The sequence below is a fragment of the Lissotriton helveticus genome, chromosome 3_1, assembly GCF_964261635.1.
Source record: "Lissotriton helveticus chromosome 3_1, aLisHel1.1, whole genome shotgun sequence".
NCBI classification, from domain to species: Eukaryota; Metazoa; Chordata; class Amphibia; order Caudata; family Salamandridae; genus Lissotriton; species Lissotriton helveticus.
Window position 1 is genome coordinate 1,542,066,695 of NC_136061.1, and position 27,840 is coordinate 1,542,094,534.

Sequence of the window (27,840 nt, forward strand, 5' to 3'; positions counted from 1 at the left end):
TTGTAGGGGTTGCGAAGTTCCTTGGATGGGCCTGGGTTCTTAGATGCAGGTTTCTTAACAATATCAAATAGTAGGAGTCCTTTTAGCACATTTTAATTGATGATGTAATGTCTCATGTGTGTTATTACTCAAATTTTTTATATTTATGTTCAAGAAGCTGATTAGCTTGTCAAATGATTTAATAATTCTATTAATTGTTCAAATGTATTTATTGTATTTTTTATGTCTTTTATGATGAACTAATCGAATAAAGACTTCTTGACTTGCATGTATCAAAAGCAAACAAAATACAAGAAGAGGTAGCAAGCGATACGTTACAAGAGGAAAAAGTGACGTGTGCAAATTACATAACGTACAAGATACAAGTAGAGGTATACAACTGCAATACATGGCAGACACTCAAAACATAATAACACACTATGAAGGCACTTCTATAGGCATGGAGTACAACATTTCCTATAGTGGAAGAACTTCCTTCAGGGAATATAGAGGACCCGGATCTTATTAGGTAGTTAGGAGTAGTGTTAATGGACCCATTAAACCCTTCCCCCGCACCTCACAGTCTGAGCCTCGCAGAGTACACACACATCTGCGCAGCAGGCGCGCTGGCTCGTAGGGCTGCCTTGCTTGCTCCAGGTGAGCCGTCTGGCCCCTCCTCCCGGGAGAGCAGGAAGAGGCTGTCTCCAGTCCACTCCCTCCTCCCTTGATTTTAGTGCTCGGCCTCTGACTGCAAGTGCAGTGAAACCTCCCCCGGCCCCGGAACTCCTTCCCCCGATGGATCCTCGGCGCTGGGGGCTGCTGCTGGCGCTTCAGACTCTAGGTAAGGGGGGTTTGGGTCTGCCCCCGTTATCCTGGGATTCCTGGACTTTACAGGGACGCATCCAAACTCGAGGCTGCAGCCGGGGGGAGGAGAGGGTGAGAGCAGACCCGAGACGGCATCTGTCCCTAACAAACCTAGCCATTAACAGGTCCCGCGTAATTGGCTGGGCCCCTTTAAGACCGACTTGAAATGCACACCTCTGACTCGATCTCTAGCGTTCCGGACACGCAGCTTCCACCTGACTTGAGTATCTCCAGATGACGTTACACTAGGCTTTGCCTCGCGGTCTTTCAGATAAACTGGACTGTATGTGATTGACTCATCCTCCGCCCCATTTAACTTTCAGACGTCACAGACAAACCTGACGTAAATTATGTAGGTACCATAGTGGGCTCGTAGCCCGGCACCTTGAGTGGCAACTTAAGTCAATCACTTCTTTTTGAAACCAGCAGCGCGTTGCATTTTGGGACTTGTAGTTAATACTCTAAGTGAGGGCTGAACATTCCAGGTTGAAAGGGTAGGCGCCGCACAGATCGTGGGGGCCCCTCTACGGCTCAGCCCCCACTCGTTTCAGCCAAAAGCTATAGCATCTGCTAGCTATTGGAGTCTCAGAGGCCCCTGGCCCCATTCTGCTGGCAGGCGCCATCATTTTGCTTTACGTCACTGCCCCATATCATGAGGATTGACCTGACCTCGGCTCTTCAGAGCTGTACAGTGCACCCGACTCTTCCCTTCACTGCTGCTCTAGTTTCGAAGTACACACGCCTGCGTCTCCTGATCTCCACGTACCCCGGGGCGCCCCGGACAAGTTCTTGGCGTGAGAAAGGCGCCTCGTGGGAGTCTGCAGAACAGGTCTGGGTGTGGGAAGGATGTTCAGGTTACCACTGCACACCTTCCCGCCCCTCACTGTAGGGTTCGGAATGTCCTCCAGATTTGTGTTATTAGTACTCCTTTTTTTAATTTCAAAATTCTTTATTGATTTTCACCAAAGCAGACAAAACGCCTGTAACAGGGTTAGCATAAGATATGTAAGGCAAAGTTATAAGTATACAATCACAAAGTGAGGTTATTACGCCTTTATGGGTAACATGAGACTGACCCAAGTAATCGATAAAAAAATTGAACACAGGCATCAGCGAAGTACACATTTATTATTTTTGAAAATCATAAGGTCCTTCGTAGCAATCGCTGCCAAGTGGTCCTGCGTTACTCCCGATACCTCCAGACAGACCCCGCTGTTTTAGTCAACAACTGGAAGTGACTGACCCCTCCCCATCGCAACCGACCTGACTTGTGATTGAACTTGACCCATCTCCATCGCCCCTTTAGCACTTAATCTGACAGTTTAACCAAGCTGCTTGCTTTGTACGCCGAAAAGAGCTAAGGTGGCTCCACTGATGGGTTCAAGTACTCACCGGTGAGCTCTGCTAAAAATCGTGTTGCCGTCACAGCAGGACAGGCTTGTAGTTTCATCCTTCTGGGGTTGGTGACTGAAGACCATCATTTTATTGAAAATAACTCGTGGTATTACAAACTGCAGCTATTTTTCAATCCCAGGTGGCGGCGCTCTCGGGGCGGTCGAGGGTTAAGTGTGGGTGCTCAGCTCATGCCTGTCTCCTTCCTCCTTCCTCCTTCTAGGCGCCCTGCTGGCTGCTGCCATTGAGGTTCACACCCCGGGGGAGTTGGAGGCTGCCAACGGGACCGACACCCGCCTCAAGTGCACCTTCACCTCCTCGGTGCCCGTCTTAGACAAGCTCTACGTGGAATGGACGTTCACCCCGGAGGCAGGGGGCGCCGGCGTGCCAGTGAGTGAATACCTGCTACGCGCGTGCCCTCGCTCATGTGTATGGCAGCCACTCTCCAGCACCGCACACTTCCTGTCCGTGCCCCCTGGGCACAGCTCTCTGGGTACACTGGTCTAAGGCTGTCCTCAAGTCTACCCTCCTACACGTAATTTGTTCTTACCTGTGGGTATTCCAGTCAAGCCTGTCTCTGACTATTCTGCCCGTTCCGTGCCATCTAGAGAAGCCCTCTTGATTATATTGGCATGTACTCTCCCCTGACGTCTGCACACAAGAACCCCCGGCCCATGCCCACCCCAACCCCCCTCACCCCAACTTCTGACCCCAAGAAGCATCACATGAGACCTGTGGTCTGCACATGACTCCTGTTTTCAACTAAGACCAGTGCTTTAATTGGGCAGGTACCAGAGGCACAACTTGACCCAAACTTCTGGTGGGGGGCTAACACACTCAGCCAGGGCTGGCCTTTCCACTAGTCGCACACTGTGCAAGTCTTTTTTTGACACCTTCTCCCCCATTTCCTCCTTCTCCATGAATTCCCTCACTACCACTCGCCAACAATGCACCTCATCTCTCTATAGCACCTTTCTGACACTTCATTTTATTGTTAATAGCGCTACTCATAGTTGACACACTCAATTATGTGTTCTGCATGGTACACTTTCTTTGTATCGGGCACATTAACCCTCTGCGCTGTGTGGGTGGCAGAAGTGCCCATGTGAGTGCACGGTGAGCACTGCGACAGTGTGAGAGTAGGTCAAGAGGAGTGACTGCAGGGTGAGTTAGGTGACCATATTAATTTGGGTGCGGTAGTAAATGCAGATTGGGACAAATTAATGCATGGTTAGTGATGGGCAGATTGAGCAGTGAGGGGGACAGGTTAATGAAAAGGCACATGAGTGCGGGGTGAGTAGAGTGCTCCTGTGACTGCAGGGTGAGGTACAGGGTGAACAGCAAAGTGATCACTGTGAGTGTAGGGTGCGCAGGTGAATGGTGTGAGTGCATGTGATCAGTGTGGTCGCTGTGAGTGCAGGGTGAGCGTGAAAGTGAAGGGCGAGTATGAGGAGTGAGTTGTCTGAATGTATGGTGCATTCCGAGACACTTGATGTAACTCAGCTTGTTATTGACGGCGGCGTAGGGTTTCAGATATAAGTTAAATTATTGCTATTATGGCATTAATAAGGGATCTAGGGTGGAGGAAATAAATAATGTGCTGATCCTGCAACAAACCTTCAGTCATATAGTATGGGTTGCCAGCTCACTATTTTGATGTCCCAGACGGTACAAAAATAAACAGTCACCAAAAACTGTATTTCCAGCACTTATCTGTGCATACTTCGAACCGCAAATATAAATAGAAAGCACTTTTAATTGTGTTCTAGGGCTGCCTGAATAATCCATGACTGATAATTAAAGGGAACAAAGACAGAAAAGTCACATTACAAATGAATTCATGCTTTTTTATTTATAACCCTGTTTAGTGTCAAGACAAGGTCTTTGCAGGCTCTTTAAACAACACATGGTATTTTTCGATTGGCAACCCTACTTTATATTCCTCTTAATGAAATGCATTCTCACACTACTGCAGTAAATGTAAGGAATAGGCAGGGTGGGGGCCCAGGGGGTACTGGAACCAGAAAAAAGACTTAGCCTTGGTAACCTGTTTACAAAGGTATATAAATATGCGAATGGTCTTTAAAGACCTGTGAAAAACTTGGCAGTTCCAGAGATAAGGCTCCAGACACTGCCCAGCCAAGCCCAGAGCAGCTGACCTGCAGCAGTGCGGGCTGAGACACACGACTGAAGGGGCGGGGGGTGGAGGAGGAGGAGTGTCTAGGGGCTAGGGCTGAAGCCCTTTTAGCCCTATGGGCGTTGCACGCCTGGCAGGTGCTGTCTGGACTGAGTACCTGCACTTCTTTAATTTGAAAGGGAGAGTACCTGCACTTCTCTGCATGGGTGCAATACATTTAATGGGAGAGTACCGGCACTTCTCAAGAACAAATAGGTACTGTTGTTAGTGAGTACCAGTGCTTCTATCTTTCCATTAAATCGCTAAGACCAGCATTGCATTTCCTCTGGACTCTGTGGCAATGACACCCTCTTCCTCGAATTCTCTTACCGACATGATCTCCACCTCCGGCAGGATGCAGGGCCCTGGCTAGCGCTTGTCGACCCTATGCGAGGCTCACCGGCTTGGCCACTAGTTCAGGGCCTTTGCCACCTTCCTAGCATTTAGCGCTGGCTTGACAATAAAGCTATAATTGTTAACTAAACCGTAACACATATAGAGGATGGACTTTGTCTGCGCCCAGATGGGTATTTGCCTCTCCCTTCTTATGCTAGTGGCTGGATTAGTACATCATTCTTCCTCCTATTGATTGCACTGTAATGGATGAGGGACTATTTTGCATGCCAAATGTACACGTAGACCCGGCTTGGCAGCTGTGTAGTAAAATATTTCAAAATCGGTGGAGTAATTTTCTCTTGCTCGTGTTAATTCATGCCTGGTCGGTGTAGCATTCCATCTCATAATGAGCACTTGCATTGTAATGTATAAAGCACTAATTTACGTCGCAAAAGTACAGTAATTCACCAGAGTTTACATTGTTTATCGGGCATATACATTGTATGCAGCAAGTGATAGTTTCTGCTTTTACTACAGCCCTCTTTTTGTAATGGTTTAGGACAGTGCTTAACAGTGAACTATAGAAGTGCAGGGACTTACTATTTAGAGTACCTGCTTGCTCCTGAGAGGTGCCAGTACTCCCCAGTTAAATGTATTGCAGCACTTCTGAAAAGTGCCCTGTACTCTCCCTTTCAAATTAAAAAAGTGCAGGTACTCTGTACAGGACAGTGCTGCCCATTTAAAGCTCTGGTTTAGGACTCCAAGAGCAAGCCAAACATGCTCAGTTTGCCAAGGCTTGTTTCATGGACAGTCACAACTTGGGGCAAAATATTTCCATTTTATTTGTCAAGGCCTGACATGCTACTTTACTTCACCCTATCCAGATTAATGTCACTTTTTTATACACAATATCTGCGTGTTTTCTTTCCCTAAAATTGTCTCTGCAACTTTATTCTGAAAGTGGACAGACAGGCTGGCATGCAGGCTGCGTGTGTGCGAGTCACAACAACAGCTTCACTCTGTTCTTTATCTGCGTGCCTAGACCTGGCAGATTTGTTTGTCAATTAAGGCACAAGTCCAGGCTTGTGGCCGCGACCAAACCCCAACATGGAACCTTTGCATAAGTCTCTTCCTGAACCGCCCTGGGGGCTGTAGTTGCAAAAACGTTGATGCCCGGACAGGGCGTGAACACAAGATGCGATATGAGCACATTGGCACTCCAATGCGGTACTCTCCCGCCCTCCTTTGTGAACCTCCTCCCATGAGTCCCAGCTGGGCCCAGGTGCTCTCCATCGGCTTAATTTTTCACCAGTGAAGCGCGTGGCATCTCGAGCGCTCCCTTGTCAGCTTGCAGCAGTTCAGTCACACCTGTTCTTCTAGATTTCGTTTCCCCATATTAGGTGTGGGTACTTCACCCAGGACTGTTTTATTAGCTCTGTCCTTGACCCCTGTTAGAAGTGAGTAGTGTGATCAGACCTGCTATTTTCTAGCTCTCAAGCTGTCCTATGTTGTTGGTGGCTAGTTCAGACATGTTTTTATAGCTCTTGAGATGATCATGTCTACGGCGAATAGTTTTGCCAGACCTATGCGTTTTTTATTGATCACAAATCAACTATGTTCAGGTGTGAGAAGATTATGTTGTGTTCAGTGCTTTAAATGGGCCGGTACTTTAAATGGGCCGGTACTGAGTACTAGCACATTTTTATTTTGAGGAGAGTACCTGCACTTCTCAATGGAAACGTATTACGCTTCATTGGAGAGTACCGGCACTTCTAAGAAAAAAGTAGGTACTCTGGTTACAGAGTACTTGCACTTCTATGTTTCCATTTCAAGCACTGGTTATGTTAAATTGATTTGTATAGTGCACTATCCAACAGAGGGTAGCCAAGCACCATACATTCCTTTTCTAGACCTCAAATAGGTCCATGTCAAGTGCCAGATCAGAAACACTTCGCTATTTGAAGAACCCAAGCTCTCCTATGTTAGACATGAGTATAGAATGCAGAAATGGTGACTTTTAGATCTCAAGTTGACCAGTGTTTAACTTAACATAACCGCTGTATTTGTAAAGCGCACTATTACCCAAAGGTGTCCTGGCGCTGAATAACAGATGTTTGTTACCCAACTCAATGGTAATGATTTTATTGACCTCCAAAATGGATGAAAGGCTGAGTGGACCCGCCAGGATTTGAACCTGTGACCATGAGGTCAAACACAGGCCCCTGCAGTGGATGCATTAGTCCACTGAGCTACTAGACCCGGCTTTTAGTGCTGATAGCCTCTCTATTTTTGCAATACCGTAAAAAAGCAAAACAAGTACCAGAATGTATGTAAAACGAGACTCTGAATGTCTCGTTGGAGAAGTGTGGCTCAATGGTTAGACCAGGCAGACCTTGATGCAGAGCTCTGACCAGGGTTCGATTCCTGCCTTGGTGGGTCTCCGGCTCATTAATTCCCCTGACTGGATATTCTCGCCTCAGTGCCTGTTCTGATCATGGGTCCCACGCTGCAACTCTGGGCAATAGCTTGCTTAGTCTCCACAACGGCCCCAAAAGCGCTGGGATGCCTGGCTGCACCTGGGGGGTGCCCAGGAGTGGACATTTCCCAGGAAAGCCAGGAAGGGTTCCTAAGCGATATACGGACAGCGCCGGGACACCTCCGGTGGAGGTAGCTATGCGCTTTACAAATTCCGACATTTACTAACCTTTACATGAGTCCCATAGCCTTCGATAACATTTAAAACCTGAGACAAGGCTACATTACAGCACTCACCCTTTTAAAGGCTCACACATCTTGAAATGGCCAAATTTAGGCCTATTTTTACCATTTAAGGTCAGATTTTGACCGAAGCGGGAGCCCTGCATCCTTGTAGTCCTGGCCCCTTGATATAACTCTAAAAAAAATTCACTTTTGATTTGTGTTTTTGTATCCGAGAAATAATTTTGCTGGGGTAGACATTGCTGATCAGGCCAAATTATTCTGGATAGCATTTTTATAAATGATGGATGTGTTGCAGTAAAGATGTAACGTTTCAGGAACCATGAGACCTATATACTTTAGTTTGGTAACTCCTCTGAGCAACCCTTCCAACATTTTCCTAAATGGCGGCTCTATAATGTGTTTTAGCCATCTTCTTTTTTTTATAATTGTATTATAATATTGTTTTTGTTTCAGTTTTTCGGTTGATTCAAGTTTGTAAACATGAGTGAAGCAGGTGGTAGCAGAGGATCTTTACCTCCTGACAGAGTGTTGCTAACTACAAATTCTGACGATTTCTTGAAACAAAGAAAAATGTGTCATGTCAAACTAGTCCGAAAGAAAAGCTAACATTAACTGCGGCTGAACAGAAGAGAGTTCGAGATGCTGCTGAAATACAGAAAGACAAAGTTCTCAAAAGATTGAAACTGATGGGTGAAGAGGATCAAATATTTTATCATTGTAACAAGTGCTAAAAGACATACTATTGAAAAAGCCTGGAAAAAATTTGTCAAAAAATAGCAGAAACCAATGAATCACAATAAGCATTCCTGTCTTCTGAGAAAGCGACGACAACCAAACCCAATGCCCATCTACTTAAACCGATCGCTACCCCTGTCCATCTCCAACAACTGATCAGAAAGCGGAGGATCTTCAATGTGTTATCTGTGGTTTAGCTAGAACAAGAGCCAAAAAGATTGACGAATGAGGAGTATGTGAGTCTCAAAGGGCAAACATGTTTTTATCTGCAGCAAGTTTCTTCCACGATGAAGTTTTCAGCTAAATAGCTGATCTAAACAGCGAGGTGAATGGATTTGTAAACCCACCCGAACTGCATGCGTGCATACATATGAAAATATGAATGTACAATGAGCTCCCAGCACCAACATAACAGCCAGTTTTTAGTTAAGTTTGCACCCTTTGAAAAAGCAGAATAAGTTTTGAAGCCACTTTTGAGTGCTGGCTACGGGGTCGCAGTCAGTGAGATCAGAGAAATAATGGTCAACATTGATGAAACTGTATTGATCCATAATGATTAAATTAAGATTTTTCTGTTGAGAATGGACGACAGACTTAATTTCACTTAAGGTGTTCTCAGCAGATTGGACTCCTGAAATTGTTGCTGCCAAAAGATGATGACAGGGTGCAGTAACTTCAGCAGGAACCATTTTAAGAAACATCTTGAAAGATTTCGATTTTGGACTTGATGACCAATGTTGTGATGCCCCAGAACTCCGCAAATTGTGGGAGTCAACAAGAATGCTTGATTTTGTCTTAACATTTTTTACATCATTGTTTAATATCAGCGAAGCAAAACTATTACAAACTAAAATTCTTTAGTTCAGAACAGAAACCAACAACATTGATGGCATTGAAGATATAAGCGAAGAAGTAGAAGACAATCCCATGAACCGCCAGGCTTATGCTGTGCAAATGTACTGTCTTTTCTAAATGATATTTTATGAATTACATCATGGCAAAAAGAAAACTCCGCTACACGACTGCCAACGCAATCTATGACAAGTGCAAAAGTAGAGAGCTAATCACTTCAATGAATAGGATTAGTGTATTAACAAGTTATGACCTAGTACAGGGCAGGAACGTGTTGGCAGCTCATGCTGTAAAATTTTGTGAATTCGACAGCACACCACTTCCAAGTCACTTTTCCAGTAAAGGATTTATAATTGCTTCTCATGGTAATTTTGATGTTGAAGACCGCTGTTCTTTGTATGAAACACCGAGCACACGTGATACTGCAATGGTGCATTGTTAAGAACGTACCAATGAAGTAGCTGCGGAAAAACAAACTGTGCCAGCTGTAGGCATAAACAAACAAAGCTGTTAACTTATAACCCAACTGCCTTGCCCACATGTGCAAAATCACTACAAGCCATCAACACGTCTCAGTCTACCAGAAAGTAAAAAAATGTCTGAGGACATGAATCTTCTTTTACATGATGCTACGGTCCGCAAAGCTGATTTAACTGAATTTCATATCCCTTATTCAATGCAGACTGAAGGATGAATAAAAACCTCTTCCTCAGTGGGCTCAAATTCATGCTCTGATCTCCCAGAATCCTGTCCCACTGAAGGTTAGATTTTTACCAGTAATACCATCTTCAGTTACAAACTGCGCAACAGTATACACAGATCTAAAAATATTTCCAAAATGTGCATGCTCAGCTTGAAGACCAACCTATCCTGCCAATTTTGTGTGATGAAGCTGTTTTCCGTATTGCAGCTGACATTTTTATGAGCAATCCAGTAGAATTTGATTATATTTATCCAATTATGGGCGTTTTCCACATGATGAAAGTTGCATTGTGGTATACTGGAAATTACCTCAGTGGATGTGGCATAGACAATGCACTTATTGAGGATGAAATCTTTGGAAGCAAAACTGTCCAGTCAGCATTGAGCGAAACTCATTATTTTAGCTCGTTACAAGGTATGCTCATCATATCTGAGGCTATGGAAACATTGCTTTGGAATGCTTTCTAGAACAAGAATGAAAAATTAGGTTTTGCATATCTTCTCTCAGCAGGCATATGAACAAGGCGCATGGTACACTTTATCCAAAAGACATAATGCAAAGCCAGACAATGTTCAATACTCTCAGTTCAAAAATGGAAAACCTAGAAAACCAAGTTCGTAGAGTTTGTCAAAGAATATGAAAAAAAAACTCTGACCTTTGCAAGTACTGGGGAAATGTTTTACATATGATCTCTCTCGTAAAAAACGTTGAACATTCTGATCGGGAAGGTGACTGGGAGCTGCACGTGAGTCCCTGATTACTGTGTTTTGCAAATTTGATTCCATAAGCTACCTGGGTTGTGGGTCCTGGTATTTGGAAAGAGTGAAGAAGCTAGAGGTGGAAAAACCATACCTCTTCAGAAAATTAATCCAAAGACATTTTGTGGTGAAAGAGCAGGAAGATTCAATGCTGTGGCTCCAGATATGAAACTGTAAGAGACGATCCAGAGATCACAGAAAAGCTCCAAGGGAATTATTGGTCAGAAACGTAAAAGTGGATACGTTGCTCAATGGTAGGGAGTTTACCATGTACGTCCTTTCTATTTGCAATGTTTTCAGAGCAATGACCAATTCAAGATTAATGGACCATCGTGAAACTGTTCCTCACAACAAACATGTGGGAAAGAGAGGGGAATGTTTTAATAAACCTGTTCAGTCTTCCTTATTTCATGCAGCAGCAAGGAAACTCCTTTGAAATGACTGAGCCTGTGCGACTACACAACTTTGCGACTAAACAATATGAGGATAACGATATAAAGACATGTCTACTAGAAGTCCTGGAACATGGATCAAAACTATATGCAGAACTGAAGCAGGAGGAATTTGTATTGAAAGAGAAAAAGCTGTTTGACATAATCACTAAAGCTAAACTTCCATGCTTTGTCATGGTAAGAGTTTTGTCCAACCATTCACTACACAACTGGTTACAAAAAAAACAATGAACACAAGGACATAGAGAGATAGATGTAGCAAAAGAAAGGGTTGACTTTATCAAGGACATTTTGTTGCATGATCTTCTTCCAGCAAACGCATTATTTGATGGAGAGACTGCTGCCAAACCAGTGAATCACAAATTCTTCTAACAGCTAAAAAAAAAACTTTCACCCGAAGAATTTCAATTCGAAAAGGTGTCCCTATTGAAAACTGCTGCTGTTGTGGACTATAGGTCACAAAGGCAAATGGTCAAGATTTTACCCATGCAAAACTTGGTCATCGGGAGAGGTAATTCAGGCTGTTCCACTGATATCAAAGTCAGTGTGCACCTTGCAAGAACTGCACATTGTCTGTGACGTTTATCTTGAGCTATCAATCAAAGAATGTGAGGGAATCTGACAAATGTCTACAAGTGGAACAATTGACCTTGCCTACATAAAAAAGTTGACACGTGTATCTATGCAACTCTATTAAATTCTGGTCATCAACACCAAACAAGATAATCTTGGCGATGTTAACTCGTCCAAACTTTGCTGATGCTTACGTGACACTGAATTTCCAATTATTGAAAGTGGAATGCTTGGCAATGAGAAATTGGTGCCTGCAGAGAGGGATTCAAATGGTATGGGCTAAATTGTTCAAGAACTTAACAGCAAATTGGAGGAAGCTGACCTTCATGTTGTCACATGTTGAGTGGGCTGTTCGAAATGGTTCCAATTGAGTCATTGTATTGTCAAATAACACGTGATTTTTGTGCTACTTAGATTTGTTGCAATGTTCGTAAGTCAAGAATTGTCAGTTATTGATACATTAAGGAACAGGTGAGAAAAGACACTTAATCCAGCTTCACATTCTGTACAAAAAAACTTGACACCGAGATGCACAGTGTTCTTATCAATGAAACAAACAGTGGTCTGATCGGGAGAGGCAACCACACCAAAAGCAACAAACTGATAGTATCACTTTATCTTGGCACTATATGAATTAGTACATGTGACAGACAATGCGTTACAAACAAACAGGGGTTCGATCTGGATGATTGTATCATACATCACCCAAGACCTTTAGGTTAATATTGTATCACCCTATTGTTTGTAATTGCAGTTTTCTTATAAGTGCACATATTATTACGGGTGATGACACTATGAGCAAAATTGGAACAAAGCTTGGAGGTTTAACTGCTGAACCTGTGAAGTTTGTAAAAGGATTTCCGGAGACAGAAGAAGACTGTGACTTTAGAGACGTAGAAAAATACCTTTGACGTGTATGGAAAATGTGCTCCGACTGTCACACATTTGACGATCTTCCGTAAAGTGAGTTCAAAAGATCAGTCCCGCTTTGTGACCTTCCACCGACAACCTATTCTGTGCCTGGACACAGTAAATGAACTTTCTTCTTGATCAGAAGATGTGTAAATGTTTTGAATCCTGCATATGTAGAGAAAGATCCAGGTGAATTTGCATGGTAAGATATTGATGGGGTGCCAAAACCTACAACATGTTTTAAGCCTCTATCCTCAGAACGTACATGTACATGTACTTGGAAACTCTGTACTAGAAAAAGATGTTCCTTTCGATATGCTCTTCTCAAATGTACAATATTCTGCAAATTTACCACAAGCGGTTGCCGAAACAAATAAAGTGAACTATGAAAATGTGTCTAAAATAGGAGTGATAAACCTTTTTATTCAGATCATAAACATTGTTTGGTGTACACATAAAAGGATTAAAACCATTATGATTTTGTTTTATTTCAATATATATCTCTTCGTCATCTATTACAGCCGCCGCCTTGGAAAATGGCAGAAGGGTTGCTCTGAGGAGTTATTTTAGGTCTCTATAAAGACTACTTAACATCAAAACCTATGGTTTGGCATCAAAATGAAGTATCTAGGTCTCATGGTTCCTGAAATATTACATCATTACTGCAATACATCCGCCAATTTTTAAAAAAGTAATTCAGAAATATTCAGTCCGGATCAGCAATGTGTACTCAAGCTACATTACTTCTCTAATGATCCAAAAAGCACATTTCAAAAATGAAAAATTCTGGACAGCAATCTTTTTACAGAGGTATATAAGGGGGCCGGGATTTTGTTCCTGCACACAGTATTAAACAGCACTTCTGGGAAGCTGGTGTACTGGGATTTCACAAATTCAAGGTTTGGAAATGGAGACTGTCTGGTATCAGTATTTCTGCATTGGTTTTGCAGTTTTTAGTCCTATTTTTCATCCTGGTTTTCCCACACTTTTCATGGAATAAGGGTGAGGGGAGGCAGGGGAGCCCACTCCGTCTTTGTAGACCAGGATATGTTTGGCCAGTTGAGTACTGGTTCTCTCAGAGGGCAAAAGTTCAGGGTGGACTGGTGTCTGAATGATAAACAGTGGGTGTCTGAAAGGTGAATAGCACTCTCTGAAGAGCAAGAACAGCTGGCTGTGTCTGTAGGTATGCTGGGAGGTCCGGCTGACTGTTTCTGAAGGTACAATATGGGTCTTTCCCTACTCATTGGTCTGCTGGAGGTGTCTGAGGGCAGTCAGGGGGCTGTTAGGACTACCTGGGGAGACTAAATACAATGTGTGTCTCTTAAGGATGTCCTGGAAGTATTTGATGGCACAACAACAGTCCCACAGGGCCAAGTAGGCACGTTTAAGGACCAGGTAAAGATGGGGGCAGTCTTTGGGACTATGCAAACCCACTCAAGGGTTTTAAGGACATGCACGATCTTTTTGAGGGCATACCTAGAGTCTGAATATACCTGGTGGTTGGGTAGTTTTGCGTGGCTGGGATGTCTTTCAGAGAGTAAGCATATCTTCTGGCTGTCTGAGGGTTTCTGAAGCCTCATCTATATCTGCCTTCAATTTCAGAGGTAGCATGAGATTGCAGACCTGTCCCTGTTTTATTTTCATGGAGGTGTTAGAAACAGGATACAGAGGAAATAAAAGGACTATTGTTCACACTCTTGGATGGAGTGCACGCTGCTCGACAGCCAGGCTGATTTTATAGTTGACAGATGGACAACTAGTACAGGTGGTCGTGGGGGGGGAGGAGGTGCTTCGACTGATGGTGGCACTACAGCTGCTGCCATGAGATGATTAAAAAGTGAGGAAGTTGAGGTCTGCCTCCCAAGCCCACATTACCTCCTTATTCTATTTGTGAAGAAAAACTTGGGCACAAGCATTTTTATGCCTGGTGAAGGGCAGACTGAGGTTTGTATTGATCAACTGGGTAGTCTGAATACGGAACAAGAGTCTCCAAAGGCCTGCTGGCAGTACCTAAACATATGAAGTGTTGTGCGACATCTAGTCTAATGACTGGCTGGGTGATTGTGAACATTTCTTGAGGGCTGGCTGATGTATCTGATAACCAAATAGGGGTGCTGAAGGCTGGCTGATCTTTAAGGTCTTTAAGGATATGGTGAGGATCTCTAAGAGTTGGTCCAGCGTGTCTCTGAGGAGTCCTCTGGTGCTTGAGAGTTGGCTCGGCTGCCTGAACCTTTGCAAATGTTCTTTGTGGCATGGCTGAGGGTCTTTGAATAGCTTCTGGGCTTGTCAGATGGCAAGAGACTCAGTCTAAGTGCTATGGAATGCTGTAGGACCAGCCGAGTCAATCAAATAGATAGGCAAAGGCTTGTGATGGTGAGATGGCAGTCTCTAAGGGCTATCTGGTGGTGACTTGAGAGCCAGTTCGTAGTTTTGGAGCCTTGCTCTGGGAAGAATGGCTTGGTTACAGGACCAGCTAATAGAGTGTGTAGCAAAACCCTTATAGGGGGCAAGCAGCTGGATAATCTTTCTACAGCCTTAACGCCTCTGATCACATCCGGTCTGAGATTCATTTCTAGATTCAGAAGGACATCAAGGGTTAAAAAGCATACATCTTCCCTTTCTCTAGGCCTGGTGCTGTGCTAACAAGGAACATGTTAGCAGAAAACTGTTAAAAGATGCGTCTCTGAGCTAGGCCCCACTGAAGCTAGGGCATTTCTGTTTCACTTACCGTCGGCAGTATTGTGTGGAAGCCCTGCTGCCTGGAATCTCCATATTTTCTCTTCTGAGGTATGTGTTGTAATGCACATAAATATGGTATATCCAGCTAACAGTTTTTCCTCCCCCCTCCCGCCCCCCCAACCCCCCTTCATAATCTACCTTGGTCCTTATCTTGGAACCTTCAGGTAGAGCTTGTTTGGAATGTTAGGGTTCTGTCAGCAGGAGAGTTGAGGGGTCAGTTGGCAAGACTGGGAGACGTAGACTCTTCATCATACTTGCTTCAGCGATATCTTTTCAAATGGCGACGAGGATGGGATGCTGTGCAGGAGACGGAAAAATGTCTCTTTCCCCAATGAAATTATTCTTGCTGAAGGGAAGAGGTTGCATTTAGAATTTTGCTGCGACATTACAAGGATTTACTTGTGACGAGGAGGACTCCACTCCCTGCTTAATGGTAAGAGATTAAGCTGCTACACAATTCTAGAAGTGTTGACTTTCATCGACGTTGGCTACTAGAGACAATAGTATTTGCGGAAGTTCTGCCCTCTCCTCAGAGTTGTACCGAAACTAGCGGGAGCCTCCTGCAAAGTGCATACAGGGGGCTCCACGCTTTGGACCCAGTCAGGAGCACTCGGGCCCACCGTGCACAATGCCGGAGGCGGCCCCCTGGAGCTGATGGGAATTTTGAGGTGGAGTAGGGAATTTTGAGGCTGTTAGTGGTGTTTGACGCTCGGCGTCAGCATTCACACTGTGGCGGTGGCAGCAACAAAATACGCTGCAGATACATAAGGGGATGTGAAGCAAGTGCTGCATAATAAACGCATGTAAAAAATAAATGACAAGGCTTACCAGAGTGAATGGAGTGAGTACAGGCAATCCATTTCCACAGTCACACCTAGCAATTTCCTTGGCTGAAACTAAACAAGTCTCCTACCCTTCTCCTTTGAGCAAAGATACTAAGAGAAGACTAATCTTTGGCGAGCTGAGTATTTCAAGTTTAGGTTTAAAGTTAAGCCAACGTTTGAGACGGGACTATTTACTGTGAATGATGTACCTACTGTATAAATGTTGGTTTAAAAAGAGAAACTATAAGCTTCCAGTTAATTCACAGAAAAAACATTTACAGCTGTAATCCTTACTGTATATTTCAGCTTTTTTCCAATTCCAGTATGAACCAACCACCGCCATTCCTAAATGAAACAAGTGAACCTGAAAAACCATGGAACCGATGGATTAAAATATTGAAATCATATCATTTGGGGGTGATACGTTTTCTTGAATATGTAAACTTCATATTTTATTACATAATTTAAGGATGCTAGGAAGGCAAGTGTTTTAAGATATTACAGAATGAGTAAGTGGTGAAGAAGACCACAAGGGAGATGTTTTTTAGTTTGCATTAAGCAAATTAGAGAGTCACTTTAAAGGAGGGATAAATGTAGTACTTGAAAGACCTAAATTCTGTAATAGAGTACAGAGAAAAGGTGTCTGCCTAAGTTGCAGTTTTAAGAGGTTTGTCAACTACTTTTGATTTCGGGGCTCTCCCAGATTACTTAGAGACCACCTTAAAATTCAGGTAAAGTTATTCACGCAAAACCTGGATCTCTCAAAGGCCATTAATATAGCAAATGGTATTGAAGATACTCTTTTGTGTATTAAAGAGATGAAGTTATCTAATGAAACACATAAGGAAATATGAGGAGGTAAAAATTCCTTGGGGAGTGAAAAAAATCCTCATCAATGAGGAAAGTGTATGCAAAATTAATGAAAATGTAACGGTGAAACCTTAATTCAAATATGAAAAGCTAAAATGTTTTCGATGTGGTAACCACAATTATCTAGCCAACAGTTCCAAGTGTCCTGAATTTGGGGTTATATGTTGAAAATACAACCAAAGAGGGCATTTCGCCAAAGCTTGAACATTTCCTGAGAAAAACGTACATGTGATAAACGATGTAGAAGGAATTAGTGAGGGGAAAAAATTATTGATATTCCTAATAAATACTTATCTAAAAGGACACACAATTTGATATCCCACATGTGACACACCATTAAATGGTGTGCATTAAAGCGTATGCCGACTCATGTTCTCCATACACTCTAATAGACAGAGACACGTTTCACAAACATTTCCCAGAGTACAAATTAGAGGTCCCAGACATTCATCCAGTTGTTATAACCGAGATACCATTCCACTTGAAGGATTTATAAGAATGCATATTTCTTTCAAAGACAGACCTACTGTAGGCAAATTTAAATGACCAAACAAGGGTCTAGTCTAATGGGGATTGGAACACCAGAAGGATTTAGGAATAACCCTCGATTCAAATAATGAGTGACAAGTATTCCTAGTTGACAAGTATTTGGTGTACAAAATATTTAAAGAATTTCCTGAAGTTTTTATAGCCAAATTGGGAATGATAAACCACTATAATCACAAAATAAAGTTGAAAACCAATGCCGTTCTGGTTGTACACAAAACAAGATCCACCCTGCTGCTTATCAGAGAACTTCTAAAAGAGGAGTTGCAGTAGTTAGTAAGGCCAGGTTTCATCAAAGAGATAAGAGTTCCGAATGATTGGCCCCCATAGTCATCATAACTAAAGATGGGGAAAAAAAATATTCGCCATTGTGTGGATTTAAGGGATTTGAGTGCAAACATATGGGTGGATCACCATCCCCTGCCCAGAATACATGAAATGTTGATACCATACATGGGTCTGAATATTTTAAGGTTCTAGATCTATAATTTTCATACCATCAGGTTGCACTCGAACCTGAGTCACAAGTACTTAGTCTTTACCACACCTTTTGGTATCCATAAATTCCTCCGAATGCCATTTTGAGTGGCTTCAGCAGCTGCAACATTTCAGAGGATAATGCAACACATAATAAAAGATGCAGAGAAAACTGAGTTTCCAAAATGGTATACTGGTATATGGGTCTAATGAAGGACATAATAATTTGAGGGGTATATTAAGTAAGCTGAGAAATGTATGTATCGCCTATTTGTACCGCGTGTGCTGTCACCCGAAGGATATCCTGGCGCTTGACACTTAGAACACCGTGATGTTATGCTGTCGTGGCAATTACACTGTCCTAGGGAAAAGATACGTTTTTAAACCTTGTTTGAAGGAGGAAAGATCCTCGACGATTCTCGGAGAAAAGGGTAAAGAATTCCACAGTTTAGCCGCAGAAAATCTGAAGGCGCGCCCGCCCATCCGAGTCCTCACAATCTTGGGAACTGCCACCAGGCATGCTGATGAAGAACGTAGCGCTCTGGCCGGCGTGTACCATGAGAACAGCTTCTGCAGCGGAACAGGCCCCTGCCCATGAAGGGCCTTAAAAACCAAGCATGCTGCTTTGAAATGGATGCGCTGGTAAATTGGCAGCCAATGGAGATCAGAAAGCGCCAGAGAAGAAGAGTCAGAGCGCAGCCGTGAAAGAGCCAGCTTAGCAGCCATGTTCTGTACTCGTTGCAGTTTGCCAACCAGAGTGGCTGGCGCCCCCAGAAGTAGTGCGTTGCAGTAATCAAGCCTGCTTAAGATGATACTACGCACTACCTCTGGGCGGGCGTGGACCAGAAGCATAGGGAGTATCTTGCGTAATGTGCGAAGCAACATCATGCAGGTGGCCACTGTTTTATTCACAAACACACCCAGCTGTAGATTAGCTCCAAACATCACACCCAGATTTCGAACAGAATCTGCCGCCATAGCAGTGCCCTGGGAGGGAGACTGCCAAAAATCCGTCGGCAGAGGCCTCGGGGTACGGTCCAAAGAACAATGCAGTACCTCAGTGTTTTATTTTTTTATTTTTTTTATATATATATTTTTATTAATTATACCACAAGAGGAGAAATATACATATCGGGTATCATTTAGAGGAACATATAACGGTGGGCGGGCAAATGATGTGAGGAAATACACGATGATTACAGGCATCTAAAAGTTAAAAATACAAGCATCGAGCCGGAGCAAAGCAATTCGGTACAGATCACCTTAAGCAAACGTTGTCCGATCCCGCCCACCCATGATACAGGATATCAGAATCGTACTCTCGATACCCGGATATGAAGAACATAGCTCAGGATAATACGTCACATCTCTTGTGAAGAGAGGAAAAGGGAAAAGAAAGGCCATAGAACAAAATAAAGGAAAAATAAACAACCCCCCCCCCCCCCCCCCACAACCCCCCACCCTGCACCCCTGCGGATGGCTACGGCCTAACCCCACTAGCAGCGTGCCTGTCGCCCAGTAAACTAACCCCAAGGAAGGGAAAAGATGGAGGAGGAAATACCATACAATACAATACGAGCTCCCGGACTCCCCTCCCCCGTAAAAGCAGACAACCCCTACCATTGTACAAAGCGAGTTAAAGCAGACTAATAAACAAACGGATAGGGGGGTCACAAAAAGAGAGAAGATACTCCCGGAGCAACAGAGGCAGCAAATCCCGTATCAAACATAATTATTATATCGGACCCAGACAAGCAGACTACATTTTGGCCCCTACGATCACAGACGCCACCCAGCGGAGTCAAAAGAAAGTCATGGCATCGAAGTCAAACGGTCAAATTCAGCCCTGGCCCTTACGATCCATCGCACAATCCCCAGCCAATAAAATCGAACTAGTAGCAGGAAAATCAAAGCGATATAGAAAATGGAAATCAAAACAGCCAAAAAGGGTAAAAAATGTTAAGTCTTGAAGTCCACCAAATATGCGGAAGGTAGTCCAAAAAGTATTAAAGGAAGTCTCCAAGAAGTAACAGAAGAAATGAGTCTTGAGCGGGCGATGATTCAGCAGATCGGGCTAGTTGTTCAGGGGCTCCATTAATGTACCGCTGTGTTCGTGCAGTGACAAATGGCACCAAGTCTCGATTCTGCTCGGGGTCCTCCTGTCGAGTTAAATCGAGCTTTGCGGGGATCACCGTATGTTGCAGGTCCGACACAGGGCCGGGGTCCGGTCTGAAAGATACAGTCTCGATCCTCACAGCCAATTCGTGGAAGACGGCATCCATTTGCAAGTGAAGTGCCCCGATGGTGGCCATTACGGTCCCCAGAGATGGTCCACACTTCGTCCGATCCATCTCCGCTTGTGTGATAACGAGGCAGGTCCTTGACCCCGGAGGCCGGCTACTCCGGGGGAACAAACAGCAGCGGGATGGATGGAAGCGACGGGCGACTCGTAGGCTTGGCAATCTTTACACCGCCGCCGCGAGCGGCGGCCCACCCGCGGACCCCGAAAAACAACAGGGTCCCCGGGACCTGGCCCCCTACCCACAGCCGCAGGCCCGTCTCGTCGCCATCCGTCCAATATTCGCGGGGACCGGAAACCACCACCAGGATCAAGAATAAGTTCCTCTCCGGCAAGAACGGACTCCGCCATGTACCCGCGGCCGATGTTGATCAACTGAAACCCGGCTGGGTCAGTACTAGAGGCCCCGGCTTACACACTGGAATAGGCCGAAAATGAAAGACGATGTAACTTTGTCTCTCAAGGCGATAACTCCGGGATTGCCCCCTTAAGCTCAGCGACGATTCGGAAACACGGGAGTCGGGCGGGAGGTCAGTATTAAGTACAGGATATGTCCGCAGACGACGGAGGTCGACGGAGCCGGGAGCTTATGCGGCCATCTTGGTTGCTAGCGTAGCTCCTCCTCAGTACCTCAGTTTTTGAGCTGTTGAATTGCAGGGAGTTTTGACGAAGCCATTCCGCAGTGGCTGTCATACAGCGGTGGAAGGTCTCCTGGGATACAGCATCCCTACCTTCAAAAGAGAAAATGAGCTGCGTGTCATAAGCGTAGTTGGTGACTGCTATACCAAAGGACTTGATCAACCTGACCAGAGGGCGGAGATACAAATTAAATAAAATAGGACTGATGGCCGACCCTTGTGGTACACCCTGTTCCACTTTTTTGATGACAGATCTGTAGGGCGGCAGGGCTACCACTTGATGTCTATCACCGAGATCGGAGACCAGCCAGTCCCGGGCCAGGCCGACCACTCCGATTTCCTCCAGTCTGTTGACCAGGATGGCGTGGCTGACCGTATCGAACGCGGCCGACATATCGAGCAGCACTAAAAAGGCTGCCCGACCAAGGTCGACACGCGAACGTAGGTCATCCAAAACTAGCACCAATGCTGACTCAGTACCATGACCCGGCCTGAAGTCAAACTGAGCCACATCCAGACCGGTGTTTATCTCCATGAAACTGGACAGATGTTTGGTGACCAGTTTCTCCAAGATCTTAACAGGAAAGGGAAGCAACGAGATGGGCCTAAAGTTCGCCACGCAGGTGGGATCCAATGTTGCCTTCTTCAAGAGAGGAGAGACCACGGCCAGTTTCCAACAATCAGGAACTCGACCGGTACTGAGGGACTGGCAGCAGATGGCATGGAGGGGAAGAAAAAGCTCTTCATGGAACATTTTCCAAAACTTGTGAGGTAGCGGGTCCATAGGGGAGCCTGAGGACACCCCGTTGGCCAAGGAACAGAAATCCTCAAAAGAGGGAAGAGGAAAGCTGTTCAACTGTACCTGTCTTCCATCTTCCTCCAGTGACCCTGACATAGATATCAATGCGGGATCAGGCGAAGACTGGGGACAAGGAATGGCCGGGGCACGGAGGTTACTCAGAATAGTAGCAATCTTATCCTCGAAGGCTTGAGCCAAAGAATCTCATAAGGCTTGGGAAGCCGGAACGTCGTTGATGGCACAGGCAGGGCGAGAGAGGTCCTTGACGATCTTAAACAGGGTCTGGGATTTATTCGCTGCTTGCAGCAGCGTCTCCTCTAGAAACCTGGCTTTGGCACACTTAATCTGTGCTTTGTAGTCCAGCAGAGTCTGTTTAAACAGGACTTTGTCAGACTCAAGATACTGCTTTCTCCAAGTTCAATCCGCCCGCTTACACTGAAGTTTCAGCTGGAGTAGATCTTGCGAGTACTAAGGCCTGGCAAGCTTAGTCCTGTCCCTAGTTTTCCGCAAAGGGGCCATTTGATCCAGTGAATCTGTGATTTGCCGGCTAAGGATCTCATAGCTCTCCTCCACGCTACCTACCAGGGTAAAGCCCTCTGAGAGCAGGGTTGGCAGGCTCGAATATTTCAAGAGCCTGGACCATTGCCTGCTAAGCTTAGTAGAAGCTCCTTTGCTGCCGCCCCTCGATGCAACGGCGGGAAGAGAGAGGGAGAAATGAATAAGAGCATGGTCCGTCCAGCACTGAGGGACAATGTCCCGAATAGCAACCTGACAAGTATCCGCAAAGATCAGGTCTAAGACATGACCCTTTTGGTGGGTCTGAGAAAGCACCAGCTGCTGCAGATGAATATTACGACAGGACTGGACCAAGTCTTTATAGGCTGAATCCATAGGTCCATTCGGCCAGAGATTAAAATCTCCCAGAACCATGAACCTGGCATGGGTATTGGAGAGGTCATAAATGAGATCTATTAGCTCATGCACAGCTGACAGAGCGTTGGCCGGGGGTCTGTAACACAGCAGTCCAGAGTGCAGGACACCTCCCTGGCCTTTTAGGAAGAAACCCATTAATTCACAACCCGGGACTTCCCTAATCTCCAACTGCGAAAAATCCAGTTCTTCCCTAAAAATAAAGCCCAAACCACCTCCTCTATTTCCTACACGGGAGTTATGCCTAATTTTGTAGCCCGGAGGGCAGGCTAGACCCAGCTCTACCGTGCTATCGGCTCTGGTCCATGTCTCTGTTAAGAAGAGCACATCTAACTCAAAGAATTCAATGAGGAGTGCAATTTCTACATGATGCTTGCTAAGGGATCTAACATTGAGCAAGCCACAGACCAGTGACTCCAAGCAGCTGGCGGTGATGGTGTTTAATCTGCAGTTCATAGGGGGACATGGATCCAGACTGAGAAGTTCTCTCTAGTGTATAATTAGCGGGCCAAAGGCGAGGAGGCAGCATTCCCGGCGCCCGGCGCGACCTGTGTGTGAACGGGCGCAAACGGGCGCAAACGGGCTTACCTTTGGCGCACCTCCGTCGCGCCCCCGCTGCGCGCCTGCATTCTAGATCCTTAAGTAAGGTCTGGCAAGTGCTCCAGAAACACTAGCACGCTGCCCAAGATGGTGTCTTGGGAGCGTGTCAAACCCCTGAATACACACCCAAGATGGCGGTCGGGAACAACAGAGCACGGGGCTCACCAAAGTGGTGAGTGGTTATACCAATTATAGTGCGAGAAATGCGGCAAGAGTAGGGGTCTAGGCGCAGTACTAACAATAAAATAATATAGTGCAGAGTGATTTTTAAAATTCGCGAGTGCCGAGCGGCGATTCAGCAGGAGCAGCGTTGCACACACAGCAGCGTTACACACACAACAGCGTGGCAGTCAAGTTCTGTGTCCCACGTTGGCCTTCCAAGCCCTAAAATACCATTTGCCAAGTGTCCCAGAAACACTAGCACGCTGCCCAAGATGGCGTCATGGGAGCGTGTCAAACCCCTGAATACACACCCAAGATGGCGGTCGGGAACAACAGAGCACGGGGCTCACCAAAGTGGTGAGTGGTTATACCAATTATAGTGCGAGAAATGCGGCAAGAGTAGGGGTCTAGGCGCAGTACTAACAATAAAATAATATAGTGCAGAGTGATTTTAAAATTCGCGAGTGCCGAGCGGCGATTCAGCAGGAGCAGCGTTGCACACACAGCAGCGTTACACACACAACAGCGTGGCAGTCAAGTTCTGTGTCCCACGTTGGCCTTCCAAGCCCTAAAATACCATTTGCCAAGTGTCCCAGAAACACTAGCACGCTGCCCAAGATGGCGTCTTGGGAGCGTGTCAAACCCCTGAATACACACCCAAGATGGCGGTCGGGAACAACAGAGCACGGGGCTCACCAAAGTGGTGAGTGGTTATACCAATTATAGTGCGAGAAATGCGGCAAGAGTAGGGGTCTAGGCGCAGTACTAACAATAAAATAATATAGTGCAGAGTGATTTTAAAATTCGCGAGTGCCGAGCGGCGATTCAGCAGGAGCAGCGTTGCACACACAGCAGCTTTACACACACAACAGCGTGGCAGTCAAGTTCTGTAGGATGCAGTATAAAAGAAAGTAAATGCAAGATACTGTTGTGTAGTTCCTATATATCCTATACAGGATCTGCACGTTCGGATAACATAAACTGTGGGTTTGGTGGCAGAATGGTGTTGAGCACCCCCCACCGGATATGTTTGCCTGTTTGCATAAGCTAGATCACAGTGCCACTACAATCTCCTCTTATTGGGGAGTAAATAGTTTCTGGCAACTTCAGAACACGACAACCCCGATCCCTCAGAATTGTTGAAACCATATACTACTTTTCGCTCTATCACTCGTGCTCACTTAGTTTGTCTCAGTGATACAAAGAATAAACAGTCTGGGTGTTTCAATAAGGATTTATTGAACAGTTGTTACTCTAATGTAGAATAGATTTGCTGTAACAACTATTAGACAGTTGCAGAGATATGATTAGCAGTACTATGAAAGTAAAGGGCTGGTACAATTCTACCATTTTGCAGTAATCGTGAATATATACAAGTACATAAAACACACGATGCGCAAGTGTCTACTCCTATGATGTCTCCCTAATTAGATGTACCTAGCATCTATGTAGGTGTTATGAGTTATACAAAGAATCCCTCAAAGGTCTAGTCAACTGCATTACCTGAGTAAGGAGAGCACATGGGACCCTGTCCTGGTCTCGAGTTGGGACACCCTGCAAAGGGTGTCCAACTAGACCACTGCTAGCTGGAGCGTCTATATGCAGGAACCTCAGTGTCTCTGGTCCGTGTGTCAGCCGGGAAGTCACGGTCTCCTCTGTCTCTCTAAGCAACACATGATGTGTATATATACCCACAGGTCTCCCCAGGGATCCTACCTTGCTGTGTTACTGTGTCGGCCTAAAGGATGATGTCTGGCTTGAACTTTAACATAGATATTATACAAGAAATGTTCGTCCTGCTGTGCTTCCAAGAAGCCTCATGCATAATGTATGAGTATCGAACCAGGGAAAAACCTGCATTCTGAATGTAGTGTTTTATCTAGATAAAAGGTCAGTCCCTATGAACCGTTCTGTATGAAATGTAGGGAAGGATATAGGTGAAAGGTTGCAGTGTTACCTGTGCCTATATAGGATACCTGTATGCTATATAACAATATGAGTCACATTGGTGCACTATCTTGGGGACACTATTTCGAATGGAGGCATGAAACCCAAAATGGATCTGGTAGAATTGGTTCACATAGCCCCCCAACAACCAGTAAAGTGGAAGTTAAATAATTCCTGAGTTTGGCAGAATACATGTCCAAATTCATTAGAAGCTTTGCCAATTTCGTCCAATTCATCAGGGACTTATTAAAAAATGGTACACCATTTATTGGAATGAGGAACATACCTATACTTTCATCATCATAAAAAAGCCATTGCTACCGATCCATACATTTGGTAATTTCAATGTGAACCACAAACCCATATTGGCCACAGATGTGAGCAACAAAGGTATAGGGGCCACACTATCACAAATATTTGAGGGCAAGGAAAGAATAGATTAATTTGAATCCAGAACATTGATTAATTCAGATGTGATCTATTCAACAATAAAGAAAGCAGGTCTAGCATGTTATTGGGCATCAATCACTTCAAAGTCTACCTTTTGGTCTAACTTTTGTGTTAAGGACGGATTACTATCTATGTTATCCTAGAAGGATATAGAAAAAAATACACCCAGGATTTCTAAATGGATTTTGGGTCTCCAAGGATAGAACTATAAGATTGAATACGTACCGGGGGCAAAATAATTGTGCAGCTTATTTATTTTTGTCCAGATTACCAATTCAAAATGAAGAGTATATCACAGATCTGGACTTGCCTCTACTTATCATATCAGTCCCTGCCATTTTTAGAAACCGAATGGGCAGATAACATGCACACAGAGGACACTTTGAATTCAGTTAAACACAGAATAATAGAAGGCTGGCCTAAAAAATTTTATGAACTTCCTAATGATTTCAACCATTCTGGAATGTGAGGGACGAATTGTCCCTAGTGGGCAATCTTATTTGAAGATCAGGTAAAATCATACCCCCAGCTGGTTTAAGGGAATGCATTTCCAACATTGTCTATGAGGGTCGTTTGGGAAGAAATCTCAAGAAAAGTGAGAGCAAATTACTAGTTCCCCTACATGGACTCAATGATGAGGACACAGTAACCGATTGTCAGGCTTGCAGCCATAGTGACAAATTCAAGAACACCCGTAAATCTACTTTGATCCATATTAAAGTACCTTCTGATCCATGGGACAACATACAATTGGATATTGTGGGTCCCATTCTTGTGTGGGGTTTTCAAGACAAATTTATTCTTGTACTCATTGATTATTTTTCTCATTGGATTTCCATGAAAGTTGTAAGCACAATTAACACAAGGTCACTCATCAATTTTCTTAACCACTACGGTGCGTCCGACGGCTGGGAGCTGTACAACACAACAGTGCTCATGTGCGTCAGACGGCTTCCGCTGTCCGCGTACATGGCACAGCAAATCCCTCCAGGGAGGGCACCAGATGGATTTTCTTTGAATCACAGCAGCCGCAGGAGTTGGGGAAGAGCTTCTCCGGCTCCTGAGGCTGTTCTGATTGTTTCTCTGAAATGAAGAACAGCAGGCACGTCGCACTGAGGTAATTTCAGAGAAACTGAAATAAGCCGATCTGCTCGTTTCGGTTTCAGTGCCTTGGTGCTCATGGGGCTATTGCATCCCGCTGAGCACTGAGTCAGACAGGAGAGTTATCATTGGAAAGGGGAGAATCTCCCCTTTCCAATGGTACCCCTCCCTAGTGGATCCCTGCATGCATGGGGATCGCATCAGGAGGGCGATCCCCAAGCAGGGATCCACCCACTAGGCACCGGGGATGGCCCCATGGGCAAGGGCTTTTGCTTTCCTTGTTTTTCCCGAATATCAGTCTTTCTGCACCCCCTGGGATCCCATCAGCCCATCCTGGGGGGAGGGAGAGGGGGCGGCAGCAGGCACCCTAGGCACCAGGGATTTGTTTATGTCTACAGGGGTGGGAGCTACCCAAAATGGGAATGCAAATGCCTCCCCCAAAAAATGACACATTTTTTCTGTCCCCCTGGGAGGCCGATGGGGGCAATAGCCCAGGGGGCTGGAGAGCACACTAGGCAATAGGGATTTCATGTATATAGGGGTGGGGGCTGCCTAAAATTGGTATGCCAATGACCCGAACACCCCAAACACATTCCACAGTCTTTCTGAACCCACAGGAGGCAGATGGGGCAAAAGCCCCTGATCTGCCCCCCCCCCCCAGAAAGTCCCTAGGAGCCAGGGATTATGTTTTATTTATACATGGGAGAGCCCTGGTGTTAGAGCAAGATGGCGGCCGCCTAGTGTGGCTGTTGCAGTGCTACGGTGAGGACGCGATGGAGTAAGAGCCCGATGGCGGTATAACGCTACAGCCAGGAGCATATCGACACTAAACGGAGGAGGAGTTGATTATCGGCAAAGAAGACCGAAGGGATGCTGACGGCGTTTTCCTGTCGTGGGTCAGCCAAGCGACTTCTTTGGGTGTTGGTGCAAGCGCTGGAAAATCTTTCCCCCAGCCGGAATCGCCTCGCTGGTTTGAGTGGGCGGAGTCAGGTCCGAAGCCGTCAG

At 45.2% G+C, this 27,840-nt stretch overlaps 1 protein-coding gene across 1 annotated transcript in view; it reads left to right on the forward strand.

Annotated features, from left to right (window-relative positions):
- The first annotated feature begins 662 nt into the window (after positions 1-662).
- Positions 663-27,840, forward strand: part of MPZL2 (myelin protein zero like 2) — a 78,804-nt gene continuing 51,626 nt past the window's right edge. Inside the window, exons 1-2 of the mRNA XM_078682256.1 lie at positions 663-820; positions 2,459-2,625. Coding sequence (XP_078538382.1) covers positions 775-820; positions 2,459-2,625 — 213 coding nt within the window. The 5' untranslated portion in view covers positions 663-774. The remainder of the gene's footprint in view (positions 821-2,458; positions 2,626-27,840) is intronic.